The sequence below is a fragment of the Psittacula echo genome (genome assembly GCF_963264785.1).
Source record: "Psittacula echo genome assembly, chromosome: Z".
In the NCBI taxonomy this organism is placed as follows: Eukaryota; Metazoa; Chordata; class Aves; order Psittaciformes; family Psittacidae; genus Psittacula; species Psittacula echo.
The window spans coordinates 70,467,640-70,486,386 of record NC_137742.1 but is presented as its reverse complement, the minus strand read 5'-3'; the positions used below and the strand labels follow the sequence as shown (position 1 = coordinate 70,486,386).

General features: G+C 35.8%; 1 protein-coding gene across 7 annotated transcripts in view; it reads left to right on the top strand.

Moving 5' to 3' along the window:
- FER (FER tyrosine kinase) overlaps positions 1 to 18,747 on the top strand; it is a 166,161-nt gene that overhangs the window by 31,556 nt on the left and 115,858 nt on the right. For 3 of the 7 annotated variants that reach the window (XR_013958641.1, XM_080636602.1, XM_080636603.1), the window contains exons 6-9: positions 7,226 to 7,409; positions 9,877 to 10,014; positions 10,930 to 11,049; positions 18,494 to 18,616. Coding sequence is in view for 4 of the 7 variants with exons in the window: in XM_080636602.1 (XP_080492728.1) it covers positions 7,226 to 7,409; positions 9,877 to 10,014; positions 10,930 to 11,049; positions 18,494 to 18,616 (565 nt within the window). In the remaining 3 variants the exon portion in view is untranslated. Of the gene's footprint in view, positions 1 to 7,225; positions 7,410 to 9,876; positions 10,015 to 10,637; positions 10,709 to 10,929; positions 11,050 to 11,994; positions 12,278 to 13,551; positions 13,697 to 14,219; positions 15,803 to 18,493; positions 18,617 to 18,747 lie in introns of those variants that run through there. The other 4 variants (XR_013958642.1, XM_080636604.1, XR_013958640.1 and 1 more) reach the window with 4 other exon arrangements.

Genomic DNA, 18,747 nt, shown 5'->3' with positions numbered 1-18,747 from the left:
AAGAACACAAAATGGAAACTGTAGAACAGTTATAGATATAAAATGTGGTATCTCCTTACAGTTTTAATTTCAATGCATGAGTTACAGTTGTTTATCATTTTCTTCTTACTGGTTAATTACTGATTGAATGTAGAAACTATGTTACCATATTATTGTGTGACAGAATGGAACTGAAGTAAAGAGTAAAGGAAAGAGATATTGATTCTAAGTATTTGATTTCATAATTTGATTTATTTGCTGCTAGAAAAATATGTTGTACCAGGTTTCCCTAGGTTGGCTTGTGTTCTTTGACAATGTTGTGATTTAGAGAAGACTAGAAATACTAACAGTATTCCTAGCACATTATACAACATTGCATCTGCTGGACGAATATTTTCTGATCCCTGTAATTCCTGTGATTTAATACTTCAGAATTGATGTGACTTCTCTGGTACACACTCAAGTTGCGTGACACCATAAGCTATATCTGTGATAACCAAGGAGCTGCTGAAAAAGTGTTCATTAAATCAAATTATTTTCCTACTCTTCTTTTTACTAGCTTAGTGGCCAGAAACTACTTTTGTTAGGTGGCTGGTGCATTCATCTGGAGACGCCTGTAAAATCTACATTTCCTGGTGGCATGTGTTGCCTTCAGCTATTGCTGAGATCAGGGAAACTCCTAGTTGGTGTCTTTTTTAGTTTATTTTTGACTAAAGCTCTCCCATTGTTAAGACAAAACAAGTAGCACTGTCCAAACTGGTCTGTCTTATTCTCAGATGTCAGCAGGCTGGATGGATTTCAAATTAACTGCCTATTTTAAGTATTTCAACTTATAGACACTACCAGTGCTTTCAAGGATGAGGGTGGTTTTTTCATGTATAAAATAAAGCTTCTAGAGCAGGAAAGCTTGTGGAATGCCAAGAGATCTTGGTGTCTTCTTTTGGAGTGTGGAAGACCAGCTTGGGTGTATTGTTCCCACTCAACATGGACATGCAGCCCCAGGATGTTCTGTCCTCAGTCTTCACAGATTAGCGCTCATAGTTCCAAGATAATTTATTAGTGGTCTTTATTAGCTCAGACATCTGACAGCAGCTGAAAAGACTGCACTTCAGTTTTCATGTTTATACTATGTTGTTTGGTCAGTTAAATGCGTAATATAGACAAATTATAAAGTAAGTTCTGTAAGGTGTGTCTTTCCTATTCAGTAATGAAGGCTTGGAAAATTGAACAAAGTATGAGGAATTGCATAATAGAAGAAATGGTGAAATTAGAGGGTTGCCTCCAAAAAAAGGAGGCAACAAATTTTTCTCAAGAATTCACTGCAAATTGTGTAACACATTCTTCACTATTGGGGATCAGTTACCCTGAATATACATAATGACTTTGGCTTGATATGTCACTCTAAGAATAGTCTTGTTTTCTGTCATACCTAGGTATTTAAAAGCATTTGCTTCAATTTAAGGAATGCTTACTTCTTACCAAAATTCACTGAAGAGAATGATCATGCTGGGGTCCCACTAGTATTCTCTCCATTTATCAATGTGTGGAAGCAGACTTGACAGAAGTCAAGCTTTAGGATTCATTAATATGTATATATATTTTAAATATTCCTTTAAAAAAATCTTGTTAAAAGAAGATTTGAAAGCTTTGGTGATCTCATTCATGAGTATAAAGAATGTGTTCAGTAGAATAATGCAAACAAATAATATAAAGGAATATTATTTTGCAAGCACAGTGAAATAATGCTCTGTGAAAATGTGTGTCTCCAGAATTGAGATAAATAATGAAGGGACTTACAATGTGGAGACAGCCAAATATTCAGAAATTACCTTTGTTATTGAAAATGCTGAAAATATGTAGATGAAAAGATAAATGCGGTTCTGGGAAATTATTTGAAAAACTGCTATCATAAAAATTGGAAACTGTCTAATAGATCACTACATGCATTGGCAGCTTTATACTTTAGTGCTGATATTTACAAAAATGAAAGACTCTGAAGCAAACCAAAAAAGAAACTTTTTTTTCTGTCTGAAATATTACTGTACACTGAAGGTATAAATATTTTCTCAGAGGAGAATCGTTGCTTCATTCAAAAAAAAGAAGAAAAAGAAAACCTTGATACTCCCTGCTTTTTTTCCATTTTAAAATTTTCTGAAATCAAATGTTGTGATACTCTAGTGAGGTTTTCATATGGAAAATTACAACTCTGAAGCCAAGCTTTTTGGCTTTTCCTAGAGTCTTGCCTGACTTAACCCATAAGCTGTCTTGTCAGCTCTTCATTCATCCCTAGGTACAGCTCCCTGCACTCAAGCTGCTCCCTCACATGAAGGGCAGGTAACTCACTCTTCTCGTCTTCCTGGACTGTCTTGCCTCAAGAGCCTGTATCAATCCATGCCAACACTCTTGTCATGGGAACCATCCTGCTATGCCTCCATGATTTCTGCTGCACCCAGATCTCTTAACTTGTCGTGTTCATTTCCTACGGTCCATGCAGTAGTATACAGGCATTTCAGGGTGGCACCCCGTCATTTTGAGTTTCTAGAGAGGATTTTGGGGGGATTTTTCCACAGTGGTTCCTTGTAGGCACCTCATGCCCTGCATGCAGATGCTGGAGGTGACCCCACACAAGGCACCACTATTTTTTTTTGTTTTGCCATCCCTTCCTATCACACCACACCTTGAACTACAGAGGCAGTTATGTGAATTCTTGATGTATGTTCTTCTCTTCCAAGTTTCTCTTGGATGTTAGTCATAGTTTTATTTTGGTATAAAGGTTATCTTTCCCCCCGTTACTTGTGTAGATCTTCAGGTTGCCCTTTTAATTTTCATTTTGTTTGTCCTGTAATTCTGCTGCTTTTCTGTTTCCAAAGTCATCCCATATTTAAGGCTTCCCACTGTGTTTTTGTTGGGAGTGTATAACCCTTTGTTGTCATGCCAGGTGTGCCTCATTGCAACTAAATTAAATTAATTGTCAAAAAACTGGACTTGTGTAATAAAATTATATTCGCCTTTGTCAGATGGATGTTATCTTCATTAATGTTTGTTCATGCCGCAGCATTCACTGCACACTGAAGCCGAAAGTCACGTTTCAGAGCTAGGAGCCGTAAATCCAGACAGTTAATTCATCTGTTGTAAGCTAAGCTTTTACAATGATCTCCGTTGACTCTCTAATGAACTTCGTCATCACTTCTGAATGTCTGAAGGTCATACCTATTGGTATCACTTAAGTTCCCAAGAGTGGGAGGCAAAGGGAAATCTTAAAATATAGAGAGTTACAGACAGACTTCTGACATTTTTGAAAACTGGATAAGAAATTCTTTCTAATTATAGATGTTCCAAAATTTGCCCAACTCTGACAGATTTATATTGTTTTCACAAACTACTTAGTATTTCAATTATGACTCCTGCATAATTGCAGTGATGATATATATTGTCTTTTAAGAACAAACACTTAAAGATGCAAAAATTAGAGAGTTTCAGGCATACTTAGATGTTGACAAGTTTTTAGCTTTTTGTGTCTTTTTGATTTTTTTATTATTTCCATTTTTTTCTCCTTTTCTCTCCTCAAAGGTCCCAAAGAAACAAATCAAATAAAAACAAAGCAAACTTAAGAATAAATAACTTAATAACTGATGCTTCCAGGAGGTCTTGTAGCCATTTTTTTCTTACCATTGTTGCAAGGCAACACGGAGAGGGAAAAATATAATCTTTTTATAGAATGGGATATCGTTGGTATAGGATTTTGTCTGAGCTGAAAGGCTGACTAGTTACATTTGCAGTGAAGGGTTGTGACTAAACCAGCTTAACTGGATTTTTCTTTTGCAGAAACAACAGTAGATGTAAGCCTCAGTCATTAGTTTAATCTATGCTATCATGAAGTAGGGTCTGAAATCTGAATAGCTAAGCTTGTGCTGAATCTTGACATGAGTCTTAAATGTCCTGCTTACAGGTAGCCTTCAGGATCTAGATCCTTGTCCTGTGTGAATTAGTGAGTTCATTACACTGTATTCCACAGATTCTGAATTTTGCTGTTTGAATAAAGCATTAAATTCTGTAATGCAAATTTGAAGACCTCACAAGTGTTAAATTTTATTGAAATCGGCAGTAACTAAATGTAGGGAACATATAAGGGAATATAAGCCTTGACTTACAATTTTTGATCAGGTGGAAAAAATGGTAAGGGGGTAAAAACCTGACCTTTTCAGTATAATTATGTCTTTTTAGTCAAAAATATATATGGTTTTTTTTTCTATTTGCGGTATTTCCATTCTGAAAGTAATTTTCTTTGAGGCATTTGCACTGTACACTGCTTATTTAAAAAGCAGATGAAGTGATTATTATGAGCTGAATTTTTCCTCAGTTGGTTGTCCTATCCAGTTTCTGTTCTTCCATTTGAGCTGAATAATAAACAACAAGAGACTGATACTTACAATAGTAAGAACTTTAGAATAGCATATCTGCCTTTTTAATAGAAAATACCCTAAAAATTTTTTTTCTGGATGGTTCTGTTATACTGTATGGAGTAAAATCTGGAAGAGTTTTTACTAGCAATTGAAATACTTGTCTGTGTAGAATGCTTTAAAAAGAATGCCAGCCTTTGCAGATGTCAAACTTTCATAATTAAATTTTGCAAGCTTCATAATACTGTTTATGGGGTGACATATTGTATACACAGTCAGTTTCTATATACATTAAACAGTTTTGTCAACAACTAATGGCAGTGGAATTATAATTAGATCTATTTATGAAATTCATTATACAGATAAAATTGGATGTTTTCCTCTGTGCTAATTGACATGTAGAACAACTGTGCACTCTGCTTCACTGCATTTTTGCTGCTTTAAAAGATAAATAACAATATGAAGATGATACTGTAGCTGCATTCCTTGTATTAATTATAGGTCCAAAGGTTGTATTCAGAAGTTGAGTATATATGATAATTTGATTTATTTTGCAGTTAGTAGAGGTGTTCTGCTGAGGAATAATGTATATCAAAGCAACTTAGTCCTCAAGGCAGGAGGGAAAATGGGATAGTTTAGCCATTAATTAAGTTTCTGAGAGAGGCAGTATTGCTAAGTCTCTAGTTGCGTGGTTGAGATGATCTTTAGGGTAACTTTTCAGTTTAGTTTAACTGTTAAAGGCTGTTTGTTGTGGTTCATAGGTCAGAAGCCTGTACTGATGGTACACAGTATAATTTGACAGATGCTGATTTTGGTAAGCTGATAGAGGGTGTATCTTAAAGACATACATGGACAAGTTGTGGGTTTTGACATTTTCAACTGTGACATATGAAGATAATTTTGGATTTTGTAATCTAGCATGTGCTTGAGTAGAGGTGGCCAAACACACAAAAAAGCCAAGAAATAATTCAGGATTTCTCACTCTGATACTGTCTTCTCTCCCTTTTTGTTTCCCTGGCCAGTGTATCTCCCAAGGGATTGGACCAGGGCAAGGAAAGCTTAGTGCTTCTAGATCCAGTGACTTCCAGCTGCCTCATCCTCTCCTCTTTGATCTAGTCCCTACACTGTAACTACTACTTGACGTCTTCCCCTCCAAACCTTCTTCAGACACCTTCCGTTATTTCCCATGTCACATGCCTTTCATTTTTCTTAAAGACCTTATAGTATATTTGTCTTGGTCTGCAAATGACCAAAAATATCCTTTTATGTCAAGGGCAGTGCCAGACCAAGTTAAAAATACTCTAGTAGAGGTGCAAAACTTTCATAAAGCTGCTTGGAGAATGGTTGTTAATGAGGTCTTGGCAGAATAATGTATCCTATGTGACATTGCAGGTTGTCTGTTGAGATTAGGTTTGGGTGATCTGCCAGTGTTCCATTACCTAGTTTCAGAGTTTGCTTATCACATTCCCAGGCATCACTGTGCTTTGAAGGGACTAAAAGCGCATTGGAGGGCAGCTGTACAGTTAGAAATAATTTGATAAACTGAGAAGTCAGTCTCAAAAAAGTAGTGTTACTTGGCAGCATCAGATGCCAAAGCAGAAATAACAAGTGATGCCATGTTCGTATGGTATGCAAAACACTTTCTTTTTTTTTTTTTTTCAATGAGCTAGAAGGATCAAGAATGTAAAGTTGTTCTTTGACTTTAAGCCTTGACTGAAGTTGTACTTGTGTAACATTGTGAACCAGTCAGCTAAAAAAAGACAACAGGGCTTACAAGGGAAGACCTGTAAGTCAGTTAGTATGAAGTTTAGAAGACTGGGCAGAAGAGAAGAGTATGTTGCCTAATATATAAAGGATGGATTGTAGAGGATGTAGAATCTGTTTCTCATCGCCATGGCCCATATGAAGTAAGTAAGGGTTTAAATTAAAACAGTAAAGATTTACATTGGAGAGTGAAGAGGCAGGGGGGTGGGGAAAAACCTTCACTAGTCCTGAGTGGTACTAGAAAGTTGCAAAATTATGTTATTGGAGATCTTAGGAAAATCATGAAAGCATACGCCACATACTTGTACAAGTACTGTGGCAAAAAATTGTATGGGTGACCTCTTGAAGTACCTTGTAGCTCTTGGATTCAGAAATGAACTGTTCTTGTCAGCATGAATTTCAAGTCTTCTAATCTCTAACAGTATAGAGCTGAGATTGTAGGTCCAGCCTGCTGCTGACCAGGATACCGACAGTGATAAGGTAATGTTAAATCATAGTAGAGAAGTTACCCATTTTGGACAGGAGTAATAGTGCGAGAGTTCAGCTACAAATACGGAGGCTGCACTGTTGCTTTATTGGATGATATGTAGCAATAGAATTTTTGCTTGCAATAAGTGACAGGTTTTTACTGAACCGTGGATGTGACTGGGTTGGACATCTCTTACATTTTCATTAAAAAATGTTTACTTGCTTTGAGGTAAATAAGATTAGCTTTATGATTGTCGTGTATGAGTTTTGTTCTTTATTCTTCATAGTTATGCTATTTTTATACAATGTAGATAGTGGTTTTCATATACTTCTAGATAAAGAATGCTCACATTGCTGTTAAAAAAAAAAACAACAACAACCCAAAACCAAACCATCAACTTTTTCCTACTTAGTCTCTTAGCTAGAAAATCAAGACATTTGGTCTTGCTAGTGATCTGAAACCAGTAAGATTTTATGTTCTTCAGAGAAGTGCCTTAAAAAGACTACTGTAGAAAAAGGTGCAAACTTATCATAAATCCACTAAATTTATGTCGTCTGCAGGTTTACATACTCTTAAATTACCACATGCATCCTTCTTTTTTATTTTCTCTTAGGAAAGGAGACTGAGAAAGCCAAAGACCGGTGTGAGAAAGCCACTATGAAGCTTCACATGTTGCATAATCAGTATGTGTTGGCGCTGAAAGGAGCACAGTTACATCAGCACCAGTATTATGACACTACACTTCCTCTGTTACTTGATTCATTACAGAAGATGCAAGAAGAAATGATTAAAGCCCTGTAAGATGTATTCATATATATTTACACTTGTGAAATTTTATATATGTAGTATCCTAATTAATTTTTATTATTATTTGAACATCATAATCTGTGATTAATTGTATAGCAAGGGATAATGAAAAAAACATGTTTTTGTCTTTCAGTTGACAAATGCACACTGTATTTTTGGGTGGTTATTTAAACATCATCACAAGGCACTGTCTTGTCATTAAAGTTTAAAATATTACAGATTAAGTTCAGTGTTTATATCTGAGCTCATGCTTTGTCCTTCGGCTGGTATATTATATATATACTGTACAGGTATATTATGGCAAGTTTGTTGCATCTCCTGTAGTCTTATAAAGTTCTCCTAAGCAACAATTTAGATTTAAACTGGCCAGCTGTCTTGCAAGTCATTGTGGAGGAGGACCAGGCAGATGCATGGTTTATCATATGTGTTGGAGAAGTAACAGGATCATATAATCCTGATCTCAGTGTAAGGAGTTCAACCTTAAAAATACAGTTACCTTTTTTCCTGAAAGATCATAGATAGTTTTTAACATCATTACAGCAGATGTGCCAACTGATGATCTCTGAGGACTTTAAACTCTCTTTTCTAGTTTCGAACCACCATGCTGTCTGTTTGTCTTTCGTGAACAATGTGAGTTGGTATGGGAGTCTGCACTGTAGCTCTTTTTCTGGGGTGTTATTTAAATCACTTAGCCTAAAAGAAAGGGCACTTACTTTTTTTGTCATTTAGATATGAGGCACTCTAACTCATTTTCTTACATTCTCTGAAGTCTGTGTTCATCGTGACTTCAGCATGCAGGAAGTGAGGGAGAATTGAGAATTTCAGGCTTTGCATGCTTACCTGATGCAGATGCATCAGATTAGTGGCCCTATGCAGTATCATACTAATTCCTTTGATTCTGGTGCAAATAACAAAATGAAATACACCTTTGTAGTAGTCTCTATAAAGTCCTTTTCATCTTAATTTTGTATGTAAAATCACAGCAAAAAGCTACAGTTGAATTTCCGTGCTGTAATTAAAGTGATTTTTCAGAGTTACAAGATAATTCACTGAAGAATTTCATGATGGAACAAGAACCTATTTCACCCACTCGCCTCTGTGATATCTGGAATGAAAAACCTGTGAAAAAAATTGTCACTACACAGACATTTTTGTGAAATCTGAATGTACAGGAAAATTACTCCTTTCTACTAACTTTGTTGTACAGAAAGAGGTGCTGATTTCAGGTGTAGAGCCTGGTGTGGCCATCTGTGTGAAACATACTTCCTTAATAACCTGATTTTGCTCATAAATTAGTTCAGTAAACTTGAATAAGTATAGATTAGTATTGCTGATGATTTTTTTTTTTTTTGTAATTGACAGATTTCCTTTCTCTTTGAGATGACATGCTGTAGTTGCTGTTTGCCTATCTTGTAATCATATTCTCTAAACTATTTTCTGGAACCTTTTCACACATGTTGCTCATAGGCAAGGCAAGATTTAATGCCTTCTTTTGTCTGTTTCCTCAGAAAAAGTATTGAAAAAAATCTGATCACGTAACATGTTCTACAGAGTATGTGTAACTTGACATCTGGTCCAGGAAAAATCTATTGATATCTTTTTTCTCTGCATGTTGCTCTGGGCTGGCCAGTAGTCACCCGTATTTTACAAAATCTCAGCATGATTAAAGGCCTGGCAGCCTGGCAAGTTTATTGACGAGAAAGCTGAAATAGGAAATAATTATGAGGATTCATTTATGGAAAACTGAAAATTAAGAGAATAGGAGGGTGTTCTGAGAATATGTCACTGGATACTATTAAGAGTAGTGGCACAATACCATCTATTCTTTTGCTGTTCCTTATTCACCTGCTTTTTCCCACTCTGGGAAGCAGGTAAAGACATGGCTGGGTGGCTTGTACTTTTTTTACAGGAAATTCTTGTGTGATTTTGTTGTAAAAATATACTAACTTGTGATTTATGCTTACTTTTGTCTGAATAACAAATCATAAAATGAATACATGAAAGAAGATAAACATTAAAGAAAACAAGTTTTAAAGGAAATGCACACTATTTTGTGACTTGTTTTGACTTATGCCAGAATATAATTAGACAGTCAGAACATGAAAAGCTTTAGTGTAGCATACAGCAAGCATAGTAAGTCCTTTGTAAAGAAGAATGTCATCAATGAGCTATATAGATACCTTCTCCATGTAGTTTCTACAGTTTTTAGCTACTCTGTGTGTAGATGCACTGAAATCAGTACAAGGACCATGGTGTTAGAGGCTCATAGTCAATCTGTAAAGAAAAGGCCCCAGCTGATCTGTTATTTCTCTAAGTAATATATTGTCTTATTTTTCCTTTTTTTAGCCAGTTGTAGCAAGAGCTTGTAGAAACAGAAAATTGAAAGTTTGAAGCATCTTCAATACCATCTATACCTTCAGTGCCGTGTTACACACTAGAATTTTTTTTCTTCTCTAGAAAAGGAATCTTGGATGAGTATAGCCAGATCACCAGTCTTGTAACAGAAGAGATTGTGAATGTCCATAAAGAAATCCAGACCTCAGTTGAACAGATAGACCCTAACTCTGAGTATAATGACTTCATAGATACACACAGGTACACATTTTCACCTTGTTGTGCGTGTTCATGTTTCTTCTTTGGAAAACCTGCCATGAAACTGCAACACTGCTTATGAGTTGAGTTTGTTTGTCTCCTTTTACATTTTTACTTGTAAAGCTTTACTCTAGTTTGAAAATTGTTCTACTTGCATGTGTAGGAAGCTGGCTGAAAGTCAAGTTTTGTACCTGACTTTCTTTAGCCATCCTAAGCTTGGCTGGCAGTACAAAAGCAAAATTTCAGTTACCTTTATTATACGTGAAGAACCATAACTTAGGTACTGACAGCAGACTATGCATGACAGTCCAGACTGTGTAAGCTAATTCACTGTTTATTTGGATGCACTTTGCCTTCTTGGCTAAACTTTCTCTGCTTTATGTCTCTCGTTGTCCAAGTTCTAGTTTAAAGTGAACTCTAGGTACTTCTGTGCACTCTGCAGTTAATGCAGGTTGAGCAGTGCCTGGGACTACAGAGTAAACAGATAATTAGATTTTTTACTGTAAAAATAAACTCTATACCATTATTGAACTGTTACTCTGTATTAGTATATGCCGAAATAGTCCTAAGACTTCATGCATTATCTTTTTTGTTGTCATGTGTGAATTCATAATTGTCATGTGCAGGTTTCTAGCAGGACTAGCCAAGATTGGAGCCATTCATATTGATACCCCTTGAGAACCTTCATTATGCTGTGGTCTTGATTCAGAGAATTGTATGTCATTTTATTACCTGGTATGATTTTAAGACTGCAATTTTTATTCAAAAGAAAAAGAATATGTATCCAGCTACTACCTTTTATTTCATATGTAATTTTAATTCTAGTTATTAAAATAATTCAATACATGATGATTTGCTTTATGATCTACTCAAAGGTAATGTTATTTTTGAAAATATAATAATTATTTAATAAATTAGGTCATCAGAAGTTATTGAGCAAGAAATAGAGTTTGATACATCTTTACTAGAAGAAAATGAAAACCTTCAAGCTAATGAGATCATGTGGAATAATCTGACAGCAGAAAGTTTACAAATCACGTAAGTCTTTACAAACCTTTCAACCTTTGGAAATGTTGTTATAGATTATATTTAGGCTCACTTTAATCATCACATAGTGTGCTCATTTTTAAAGTCTAGTCTCTTAAAAATAACATTTTCATGCTATAGACTCTTTTTCATGCTGTTTTTATTGTTCGCTTGCTCAAAATTTTTGGCTCCAGTCATACTCCTCCAAGTTGGTGCAGCTTTCAATATATGTTCCTCTCCTTGACAGTTAATTAATATAATGCCACAAATCCATCATGAGTCCTCTTTTGGCTGATATTGATTCATCTTCTCAAATATGTTTCGACATTCAGTACTCTAGGAAAAATGCTGAAATCTTTTGATGGAACCACAGAGTGCAGTGTGAAATTTTCATGACTGTATTTTACTTGTTTTCTAAGTGTTTGCTTTTGTTTTCCAAAAGACATTCATTATTTTAACCTTTAAAACAGATTAACTTACTAACACGGGTGTAGCTGTTGTATTGCATTTCATGGAGCTTTCAGCTATTCAGAGTGGTAAATTACCTTTCCGTGTATTTTGTTAATACATTGTCTAGTTAAATCTTTTCATTACTTTTACCAACTTCACCTTTAATCATTTGTTTCTGGGGAACAAATCTCCTGCTGAGGTTATTATGTTCTATCAGCCACAACATTTGACAAAATGGTCTAACACAGTAACTTCTGAGATTGCAACTATAAATTGTATATTTATTTTTATATTAATGATTGTGATTTAAAATGAAAAATTCAGAATTTTATTTGTTGATGGTTTTGTTTTTTCTACAGTATTTCAGGCGATGTTTGACTTAATTTCATCAGTTATGCTTTCTAAAGGAAAAAGTTCAACTAGTATCAATGCTGCGTTGTGGGATTTTTAAAAGTTTTTGAAAAATTTTTATCAGCTTAATCAATCTATGATCCATATTTCTTGTAGGTATTTCTGAAGACCAGAATCATGGGGAGACCTAATAGCAGTGATGTATTTCACATGTAAATACATTGCAGTGTCTTCTTCAGGTTATTCTAATCTCCCTCTGTTTTCTCAACATGACAGAATCTCTGGACTTTATTATAAATTCCCTTTCAAGACCATGAATCATCCTTTCGTTTTTACCTTTGCATTCTTATTACTTTTCATAAATATATTCTTTAATAGGTATCGAAATTATATATTTAATATGAAGTCTCAGCCTCCTTTGTTAAACTCCTCCTTAGTCCTGAACACACTTCATCTTTTTTCTGAAGGGAAGAAGGATCCTTTGATAACTGAAGTTCTTCCTTCCCTTTAAACATGTTTCTGTGTATGATATATTCTGCTTCATTGCTAAATTGAGATTATTCCTTCTTAAACTATGCTAGTGTTGTACATCTAGATGTACTTCAGCACAGTAACAAGAAAAATATATATACTAAATCTTGCTTTTCATGAAAATATTACAGTTTTTCAAAGATTGTCTCTTTCGTAGCTCAAAAAGATAAATACCTTCTTGTTGGGCTTGCCTTCTGTATTGCATTGTTTAGAAATAAGACATCAGCACGTCTAAGTGAAAGATGAAATGCTGCTTCTTTAGTAAATGATTCTCATGAAATGTATATTTCTTTTTATAAATGTGTGTCTGCATAATTACCTGTATATGTGCATTTTCAATACAATTTTCAGGGTGTCCTGTTGGAAATCTTATATCCACTGATTTTAAATTCTTTTGTGAATTTGAGAGATCAATTGTATGGTGTGAGACTATTTTTGAAACAGGAATCAAGTAGCTCTTTTAAGTATTGCTATCTTTAAGGTGTTCGCTTTCTGATATAGATTTAGGACTGAGCAAAAAAGTTTTAAGTGCTCTAGGTCAGACTGACCTACCCAACTTTCTTCTCTCTGACATTAGCCACAGGAAAAAATCTGGAGGTGACAAGAACAGGATGAATATGCAATGTTTGTTCCTCAGAATGATCGCTCAGCTTTCCATAATGTTCAGGTCAGAAATGTAGTAGAAGTAGCATTTGTTTATAAAAGCCTTAGAGATAGTTAAAATACCTTCAGAGGTATTTTAATTTGGTGAATTTGTACAGTCAGTTTCAGTATGTTCAAGTATTTGTTGTCCACAGAATTTTTGGTCAAGGAATTCCAAAGGGTAACTTCCTGTCATCATATGTGAACCGGCTACTTCTTAGCTTTGTTTTATGGCTCTTAAGCTCTTTGTTTTGGAAGAAAACAGGAGCATTCTATTCCTTTTTGGCTATGATAGAGTAAACTTCTATCATACTCCTACTTGGTGATCTAGTTTTCAGAGGCGTCTTTAGCTTTAGTTTGTTCTTTCACAAAACTTACTCGTACTCTTTATCAATACTGTCATCTTTATTTGAATGTTTTTGAGGTTACTGTATTATTTTTCAAACGAATGACCACAACTGCACAAGTAATCTAGAGGCATAGTTTAGAGAGAGGCGTACTGAGGTTTCCTGTATTCTTCTTCTGCTTTGTGTTTAACAGATCCTAGGGAATTGTTCTGTTTGATTTTCTGACCGTGGCAGTGGTCAGAAGATGCAGTGTTTTCACAGAGCCATCTGCTGTAATTCCAAGATCTCATTTCTGAATGGTAACAGTCAGCTTAAAGCCGTTCACTACATAAATAAAGGTTTGGATTGTTTTTTCCCTGCTGTATATTTACCTATTTCAATATGCATTGAAATGGATCTTCTGAATGACAGTCCAGTAATTGAGTATCATAAGATCCAGAATAATCCTTTTGTATTCTTCACTTTCAGCCACTTCCCCCTATCTCAAATTAACATAGTACTGTCAGCATTCTTTGTCACTGTTTAAACTGTCCTTTTATTTGGGTTATTATAAACATATTAAGCGGTACAGATTTTTGTAAAGCTCCACTAGCTCCTGGCACTGTAAAACTTGTTTATTCTTATCCTCTTTGGCCTTTTTTTTAATTGCTTTTTAGTGCAGGTCAGAACCTTTCCTGTCAGAAGTGCTTAGTTCTCTGTAACTGCCTTTGCTCATACACCTTTTTAACTGCTTTTTAAATGTATTTGCTAGTTTTACTTTTAAACCACTACAGCCAAAAAAATGTGCGGATATTTTCATAAACTCACTGTGTATGACTAGAAATTTGCAAGTAAGCTAAGTGTTACATCCTTTATCCATAGATATGTTTCTCCAGAAGAGAACTACCTTCAGTATCTACCAAATATAATGAATGCAGTACACATATTGGATTTATTTTACAGACTTTTAATAGATACGAAGATGTATATTGATTTGGAATCAGTAATTTTTGGTTGCATCAGTTGGTTTATTGACTGTGAAGAAAAAACATAACAGCTTTACATACATTACTGTTTAAAGGTTTTCATAAAAAATATTTTAAGGAAACATGATGAGAAAACTAGCTTACTTTTACATTTTTTAGGGAAGTTTATATTTACAGATAATGTTTGACAGAGGGAGATTGTTAAAAGTCTATGTTGACTACCTAACATGTAAGTAATGAGAGAGGTATGATGTCTCGTGATAAATGTTGATGACTATCACTGACTAATACTGAGATATTCTGAAAAGTAGAACAATAGCAGTTTATGCTTTGAAGGTGAATGCATTAAAAACTGAGAGGAGCCAACCAGGATTAAGTAAATGTTGTTCAGTGGGTGTATGAATTAATATCCAAATGAATATAAAAAATCTTCGAAATAGAAGTCTGTAAGCATAAGCATTTATTTTTATTGATATTTCTTATGCCATTGAAACCTAACCGTTAGGGATTGCATGGCTGTTAAAGCTAATAAGGATTATAGTGACTAGCTGATTAGCAGTAAAAGCCCTTTTGTAAACTATTTTATCCAGGAGGCAAACACGAGGTCATAAGAAACTTACAAGTAAGATAATACAAGGCAGCTGCAGAGATGTCAGTTCTTGCCAGTTTGAATGAAAATTATTGCTTAAAACAAAAAATAGAGGTTGCAACAAGGATAAAGGTTAGTTTAGTGTGTATATGGTTACTTTGTTTTGTTTTCTCTAGAGTAAATACAAACATTTTAAAGTATCTTAAAGGTTTCAGGGAGATGTCCGTGAACTTCCTGTTTCAGTCTGATGCTGCAATATAAAATCTGATATTTTTGAAATGGTACAATATTTTAATACATTGTTCCTACATGTATGCACTCATATCTTCCAGTAATGAACAATCTTACTAATTTGTTTTTAATTTCTTGAATATTGGTGCTTGATCATTAGATGTAACATCTGCATCCTGTAAATCAGTTATTAAGCCAATACAATGTTGATTAAAATTTTGATTAGAAAGCTGATCAAAAAGCGGTATCTGTAGTTACAAAATTGGTAATTATGTTTTTAGCAAGATATTGAAAGAAAAAAGTTAGTCGATATTAAATTGGTGACCCAGTGTAAGAAAATTGTAATTCCTGAGAAGTTTAGCATACAAAATTTTATAGCCTAAAACCAATAAAAATGTTTATTAAAAGGAGAGCTGTGGTGATACTTGAGAAAAATGTTTTAAGTATTCCACTCACTTCAACATAAACACATGCAAAAGCTTGTTGATATGGGAAATAAAATTATCGTTCACTGTATGGCTTTTTTATAGTAATTTAAGTCTTCCAAGATAAGATGCAGAACTCTCTGAATAAAGAATACATATAATCAACATTGAATAAAATATATCAAGAAGAAAGAAAACTAAATCAGCATTTAGAACCAAATCATTCAGTTTGGTATATATGGATGTAGAACATGGCTCCTAGATATCTAAAGTCCATGTATATTACTCTTAATTGACCTTCTTTTCTGCTCCCCAATCTGAAATGATTTGGGACAATAGATCTGTGCAGCAGCAAGTACTATGTGTATTTTACCTTTGTTCAGCTCCTTATTTCAAAATTTTTTTAAATTGAAATTGGGCTTCAAAATACAGGGGCAGCAGATTAGGGTAGTAAAAGACAGGTAGGTGTATGCTGTGAAGGAAATAAAGTGTACATATTTTTCCTGCATTGTTCGGAGTGAAGGTGTTTTGTACATTTGTTGACTTTTTGGTTATCATAGATCTTAGAATGGTTACAGTTTGAAGGGACCTTAAAGATCATCCAGGTCCAAACCCCTGCCACAAGCAGCGACGCCTTTCACCAGATCAGGTTGCTCCAAGCCCCATCCAATCTGGCCTTGAACACTGCCGGGAATGGGGCAGCCACAGCTTCTCTGGGCAACCTCTGCCAGTGTTTCACCACCTGCATAGTAAAGAATTTCTTCCTAATGTCTAATCTAAATCTCCCCTCTGTCAGTTTAAAGCCATTCCCACTGGTCCTATCACTACAGCCCCTTGTAAAAAGTCCCTCTCCAGATTTCTTGTAGACCCCGTTTAGGTACTGGCAGCTGCTTTACGGCCTACCCAGAGCCTTCTCTTCTCCAGGCTGAATAAGGCCAACTCTCTCAGCATGTCTTCATAGGAGAGGTGCTCCTCTGATCATCTTCATGGCCCTTCTCTGAACTTGCTCAGCCAGGTCCACATCTGCTTAGGGGGCCCCAGAACTGAATGTAGGACTGCAGGTGGGGTCTCACGAGAGCTGAGAGGAAGAATCCCCTCCCTTGACCTGCTGGGTACACTCCTTTTTGTGCAGCCCGCCCAGGACATGGTTGGTTTCTGGGCTGCAAACGCACATTGCTGGCTCACGGTGAGCTTCCTATCAACCAACACACCCAAGTCCTTCTCCTCAGGGCTGCTCTCATTCCATTCTCCACCCAGCCTGTTTTTGTGCTTGGGATTGCCCTGACCCAGATGCAGGACTTTGTGCTTGGCCTTGTTGAACTTCATGAGGTTTCCACTGGCCCATGTCTCAAGCCTGTCAAGGATTCTCTGAATGGCATCACTTCCGTCCAGTGTGTCAGCTGCACCGCACAGCTTGATGTTGTTGGCAAACTTGCTGAAGGTGCATCAATCCCACTGTCCATGTCACTGACAAAGATGTTGAACGTCACCAGTCCCAATACCGACCCTTGAGGACCACTACTTGTCACTGATCTCCACTTGGATATTGAGCCATTGACCACAACTGTTTGAGTTTGACCATCCTGCTGATTCCTTATCCACTGAGTGGTCCATCCATCAAATCCATGCCTCTCCAATTTAAAGGCAAGGATCCTGTGCAAGACAGTGTCAAATGCCTTGCTTATGTCCAGGTAGATGACATCAGTTGCTCTTCCTTTATCTGCCAATGCCATAACCCCATTGTAGAAGGGCACCGAATTTGACAGGCAAAATTTGCCCTTAGTGAAGTCATGATGGCTGTCATCAATCACCCACTTACTGCCCATGTACCTTAGCATAGTTTCCAGGAGGATCTGCTCCATGATATTGCTGGACACCAAGGTGAGACTGATCAGCCTGTAGTTACCCAGATCTTGCTTTTTTTCCTTTTTAAAAATGGGGGTTATATTTCTCTTTTTCCAGTCAGGAGGATCTTCACCAGACTGCCAGGACTTCTCAAATATGATAGATAATGGCTTGGTAAGCAAATCTGCCAGTTCCCTCAAGACCTCTGGATGCATCTCATCAGGTTCCATGGACTTGCGCACCTTCAGGTTCCTTAGCTGGTTTCAAACCTGATCTCCTACCATGGGCAGTTCTTCATTCTCCCGCTTTCCACATTTGCTTTCTGCGACTGGGGCAGTGTGGCTGGTGCTCTTGCTAGCGAAGACTGAGGCAAAAAGGTCATTGAGTGCCTTGGTCTTCTCCATGTCCAGGTCTCCTGTTGCCTTCTGGAAGGAGTCCATATGTATTGGAATTTTTGTTATTGGAATGTTTGCCAGCGTAATTGCCAATGGTTGTAATGTGCAATAACCCCTTATCTTTTAGTACTGAGCAAATACTGGTACCTTCTTGTACAAATGTTATCTTTCATTTGAATTAACTGTTACGAAGATTGAGTGGCTTTAAAAAAAGTTAATTGTAGAGAAAAATATACAAATTATTCTTATGGTAGTGTCCATTTCTATTTTTGTTATTTGTAGAGATGAGTACAGCCCAACTGCTGATTCAGTGTATTTGACATTTGCCTGAGTATTTGGAAGGGTTTCATCTTTCATAAAATGTCTCATAAATCAGCAATATATTAGGAAGGTATTAATTCATAGAACTCATCACACATTCTGGAAGAAATTTTCTTCAGGAGAGCCTGCAGGCAGCAGATCATTCTATAACCTTGTATGTGTACAGAAATTAGTATGAGATCTGTAATAATTTGAGTTAATAATATAATATAAACATCCATCTAAAGAAAAAGATCACCAGGCACCGAGTAAGGTAATGTAAAGAGTAATGCTCTTTTCAATCTTAAGGAAGAAAATACAATGTTCCCAAATATATACAGTTTGCATATTGATAATGTGGGTGTCTGAAATCTATGTCTTACAGGTTAAAAACTGTAATAGAAGAACTGATTCAGACACAGCAAACCCTTTTGAGCAAAGAGGAACTTGTGTTGGAACTGGAGAAAAAAATAGAAGAGTCCTCTAAGACTTGTGAAAAGAAGTCTGAGTAAGTCAAAATGAAATTTCAAAATAAAGTAATGTGAGGGAAAAGTATCTATAATCAATTTCCTAAGAAGTAAGTAAGAAGTAACAATCACTAATCTTGTTCTGCTTTTGTGAGAAGAGATTATTTTGAAA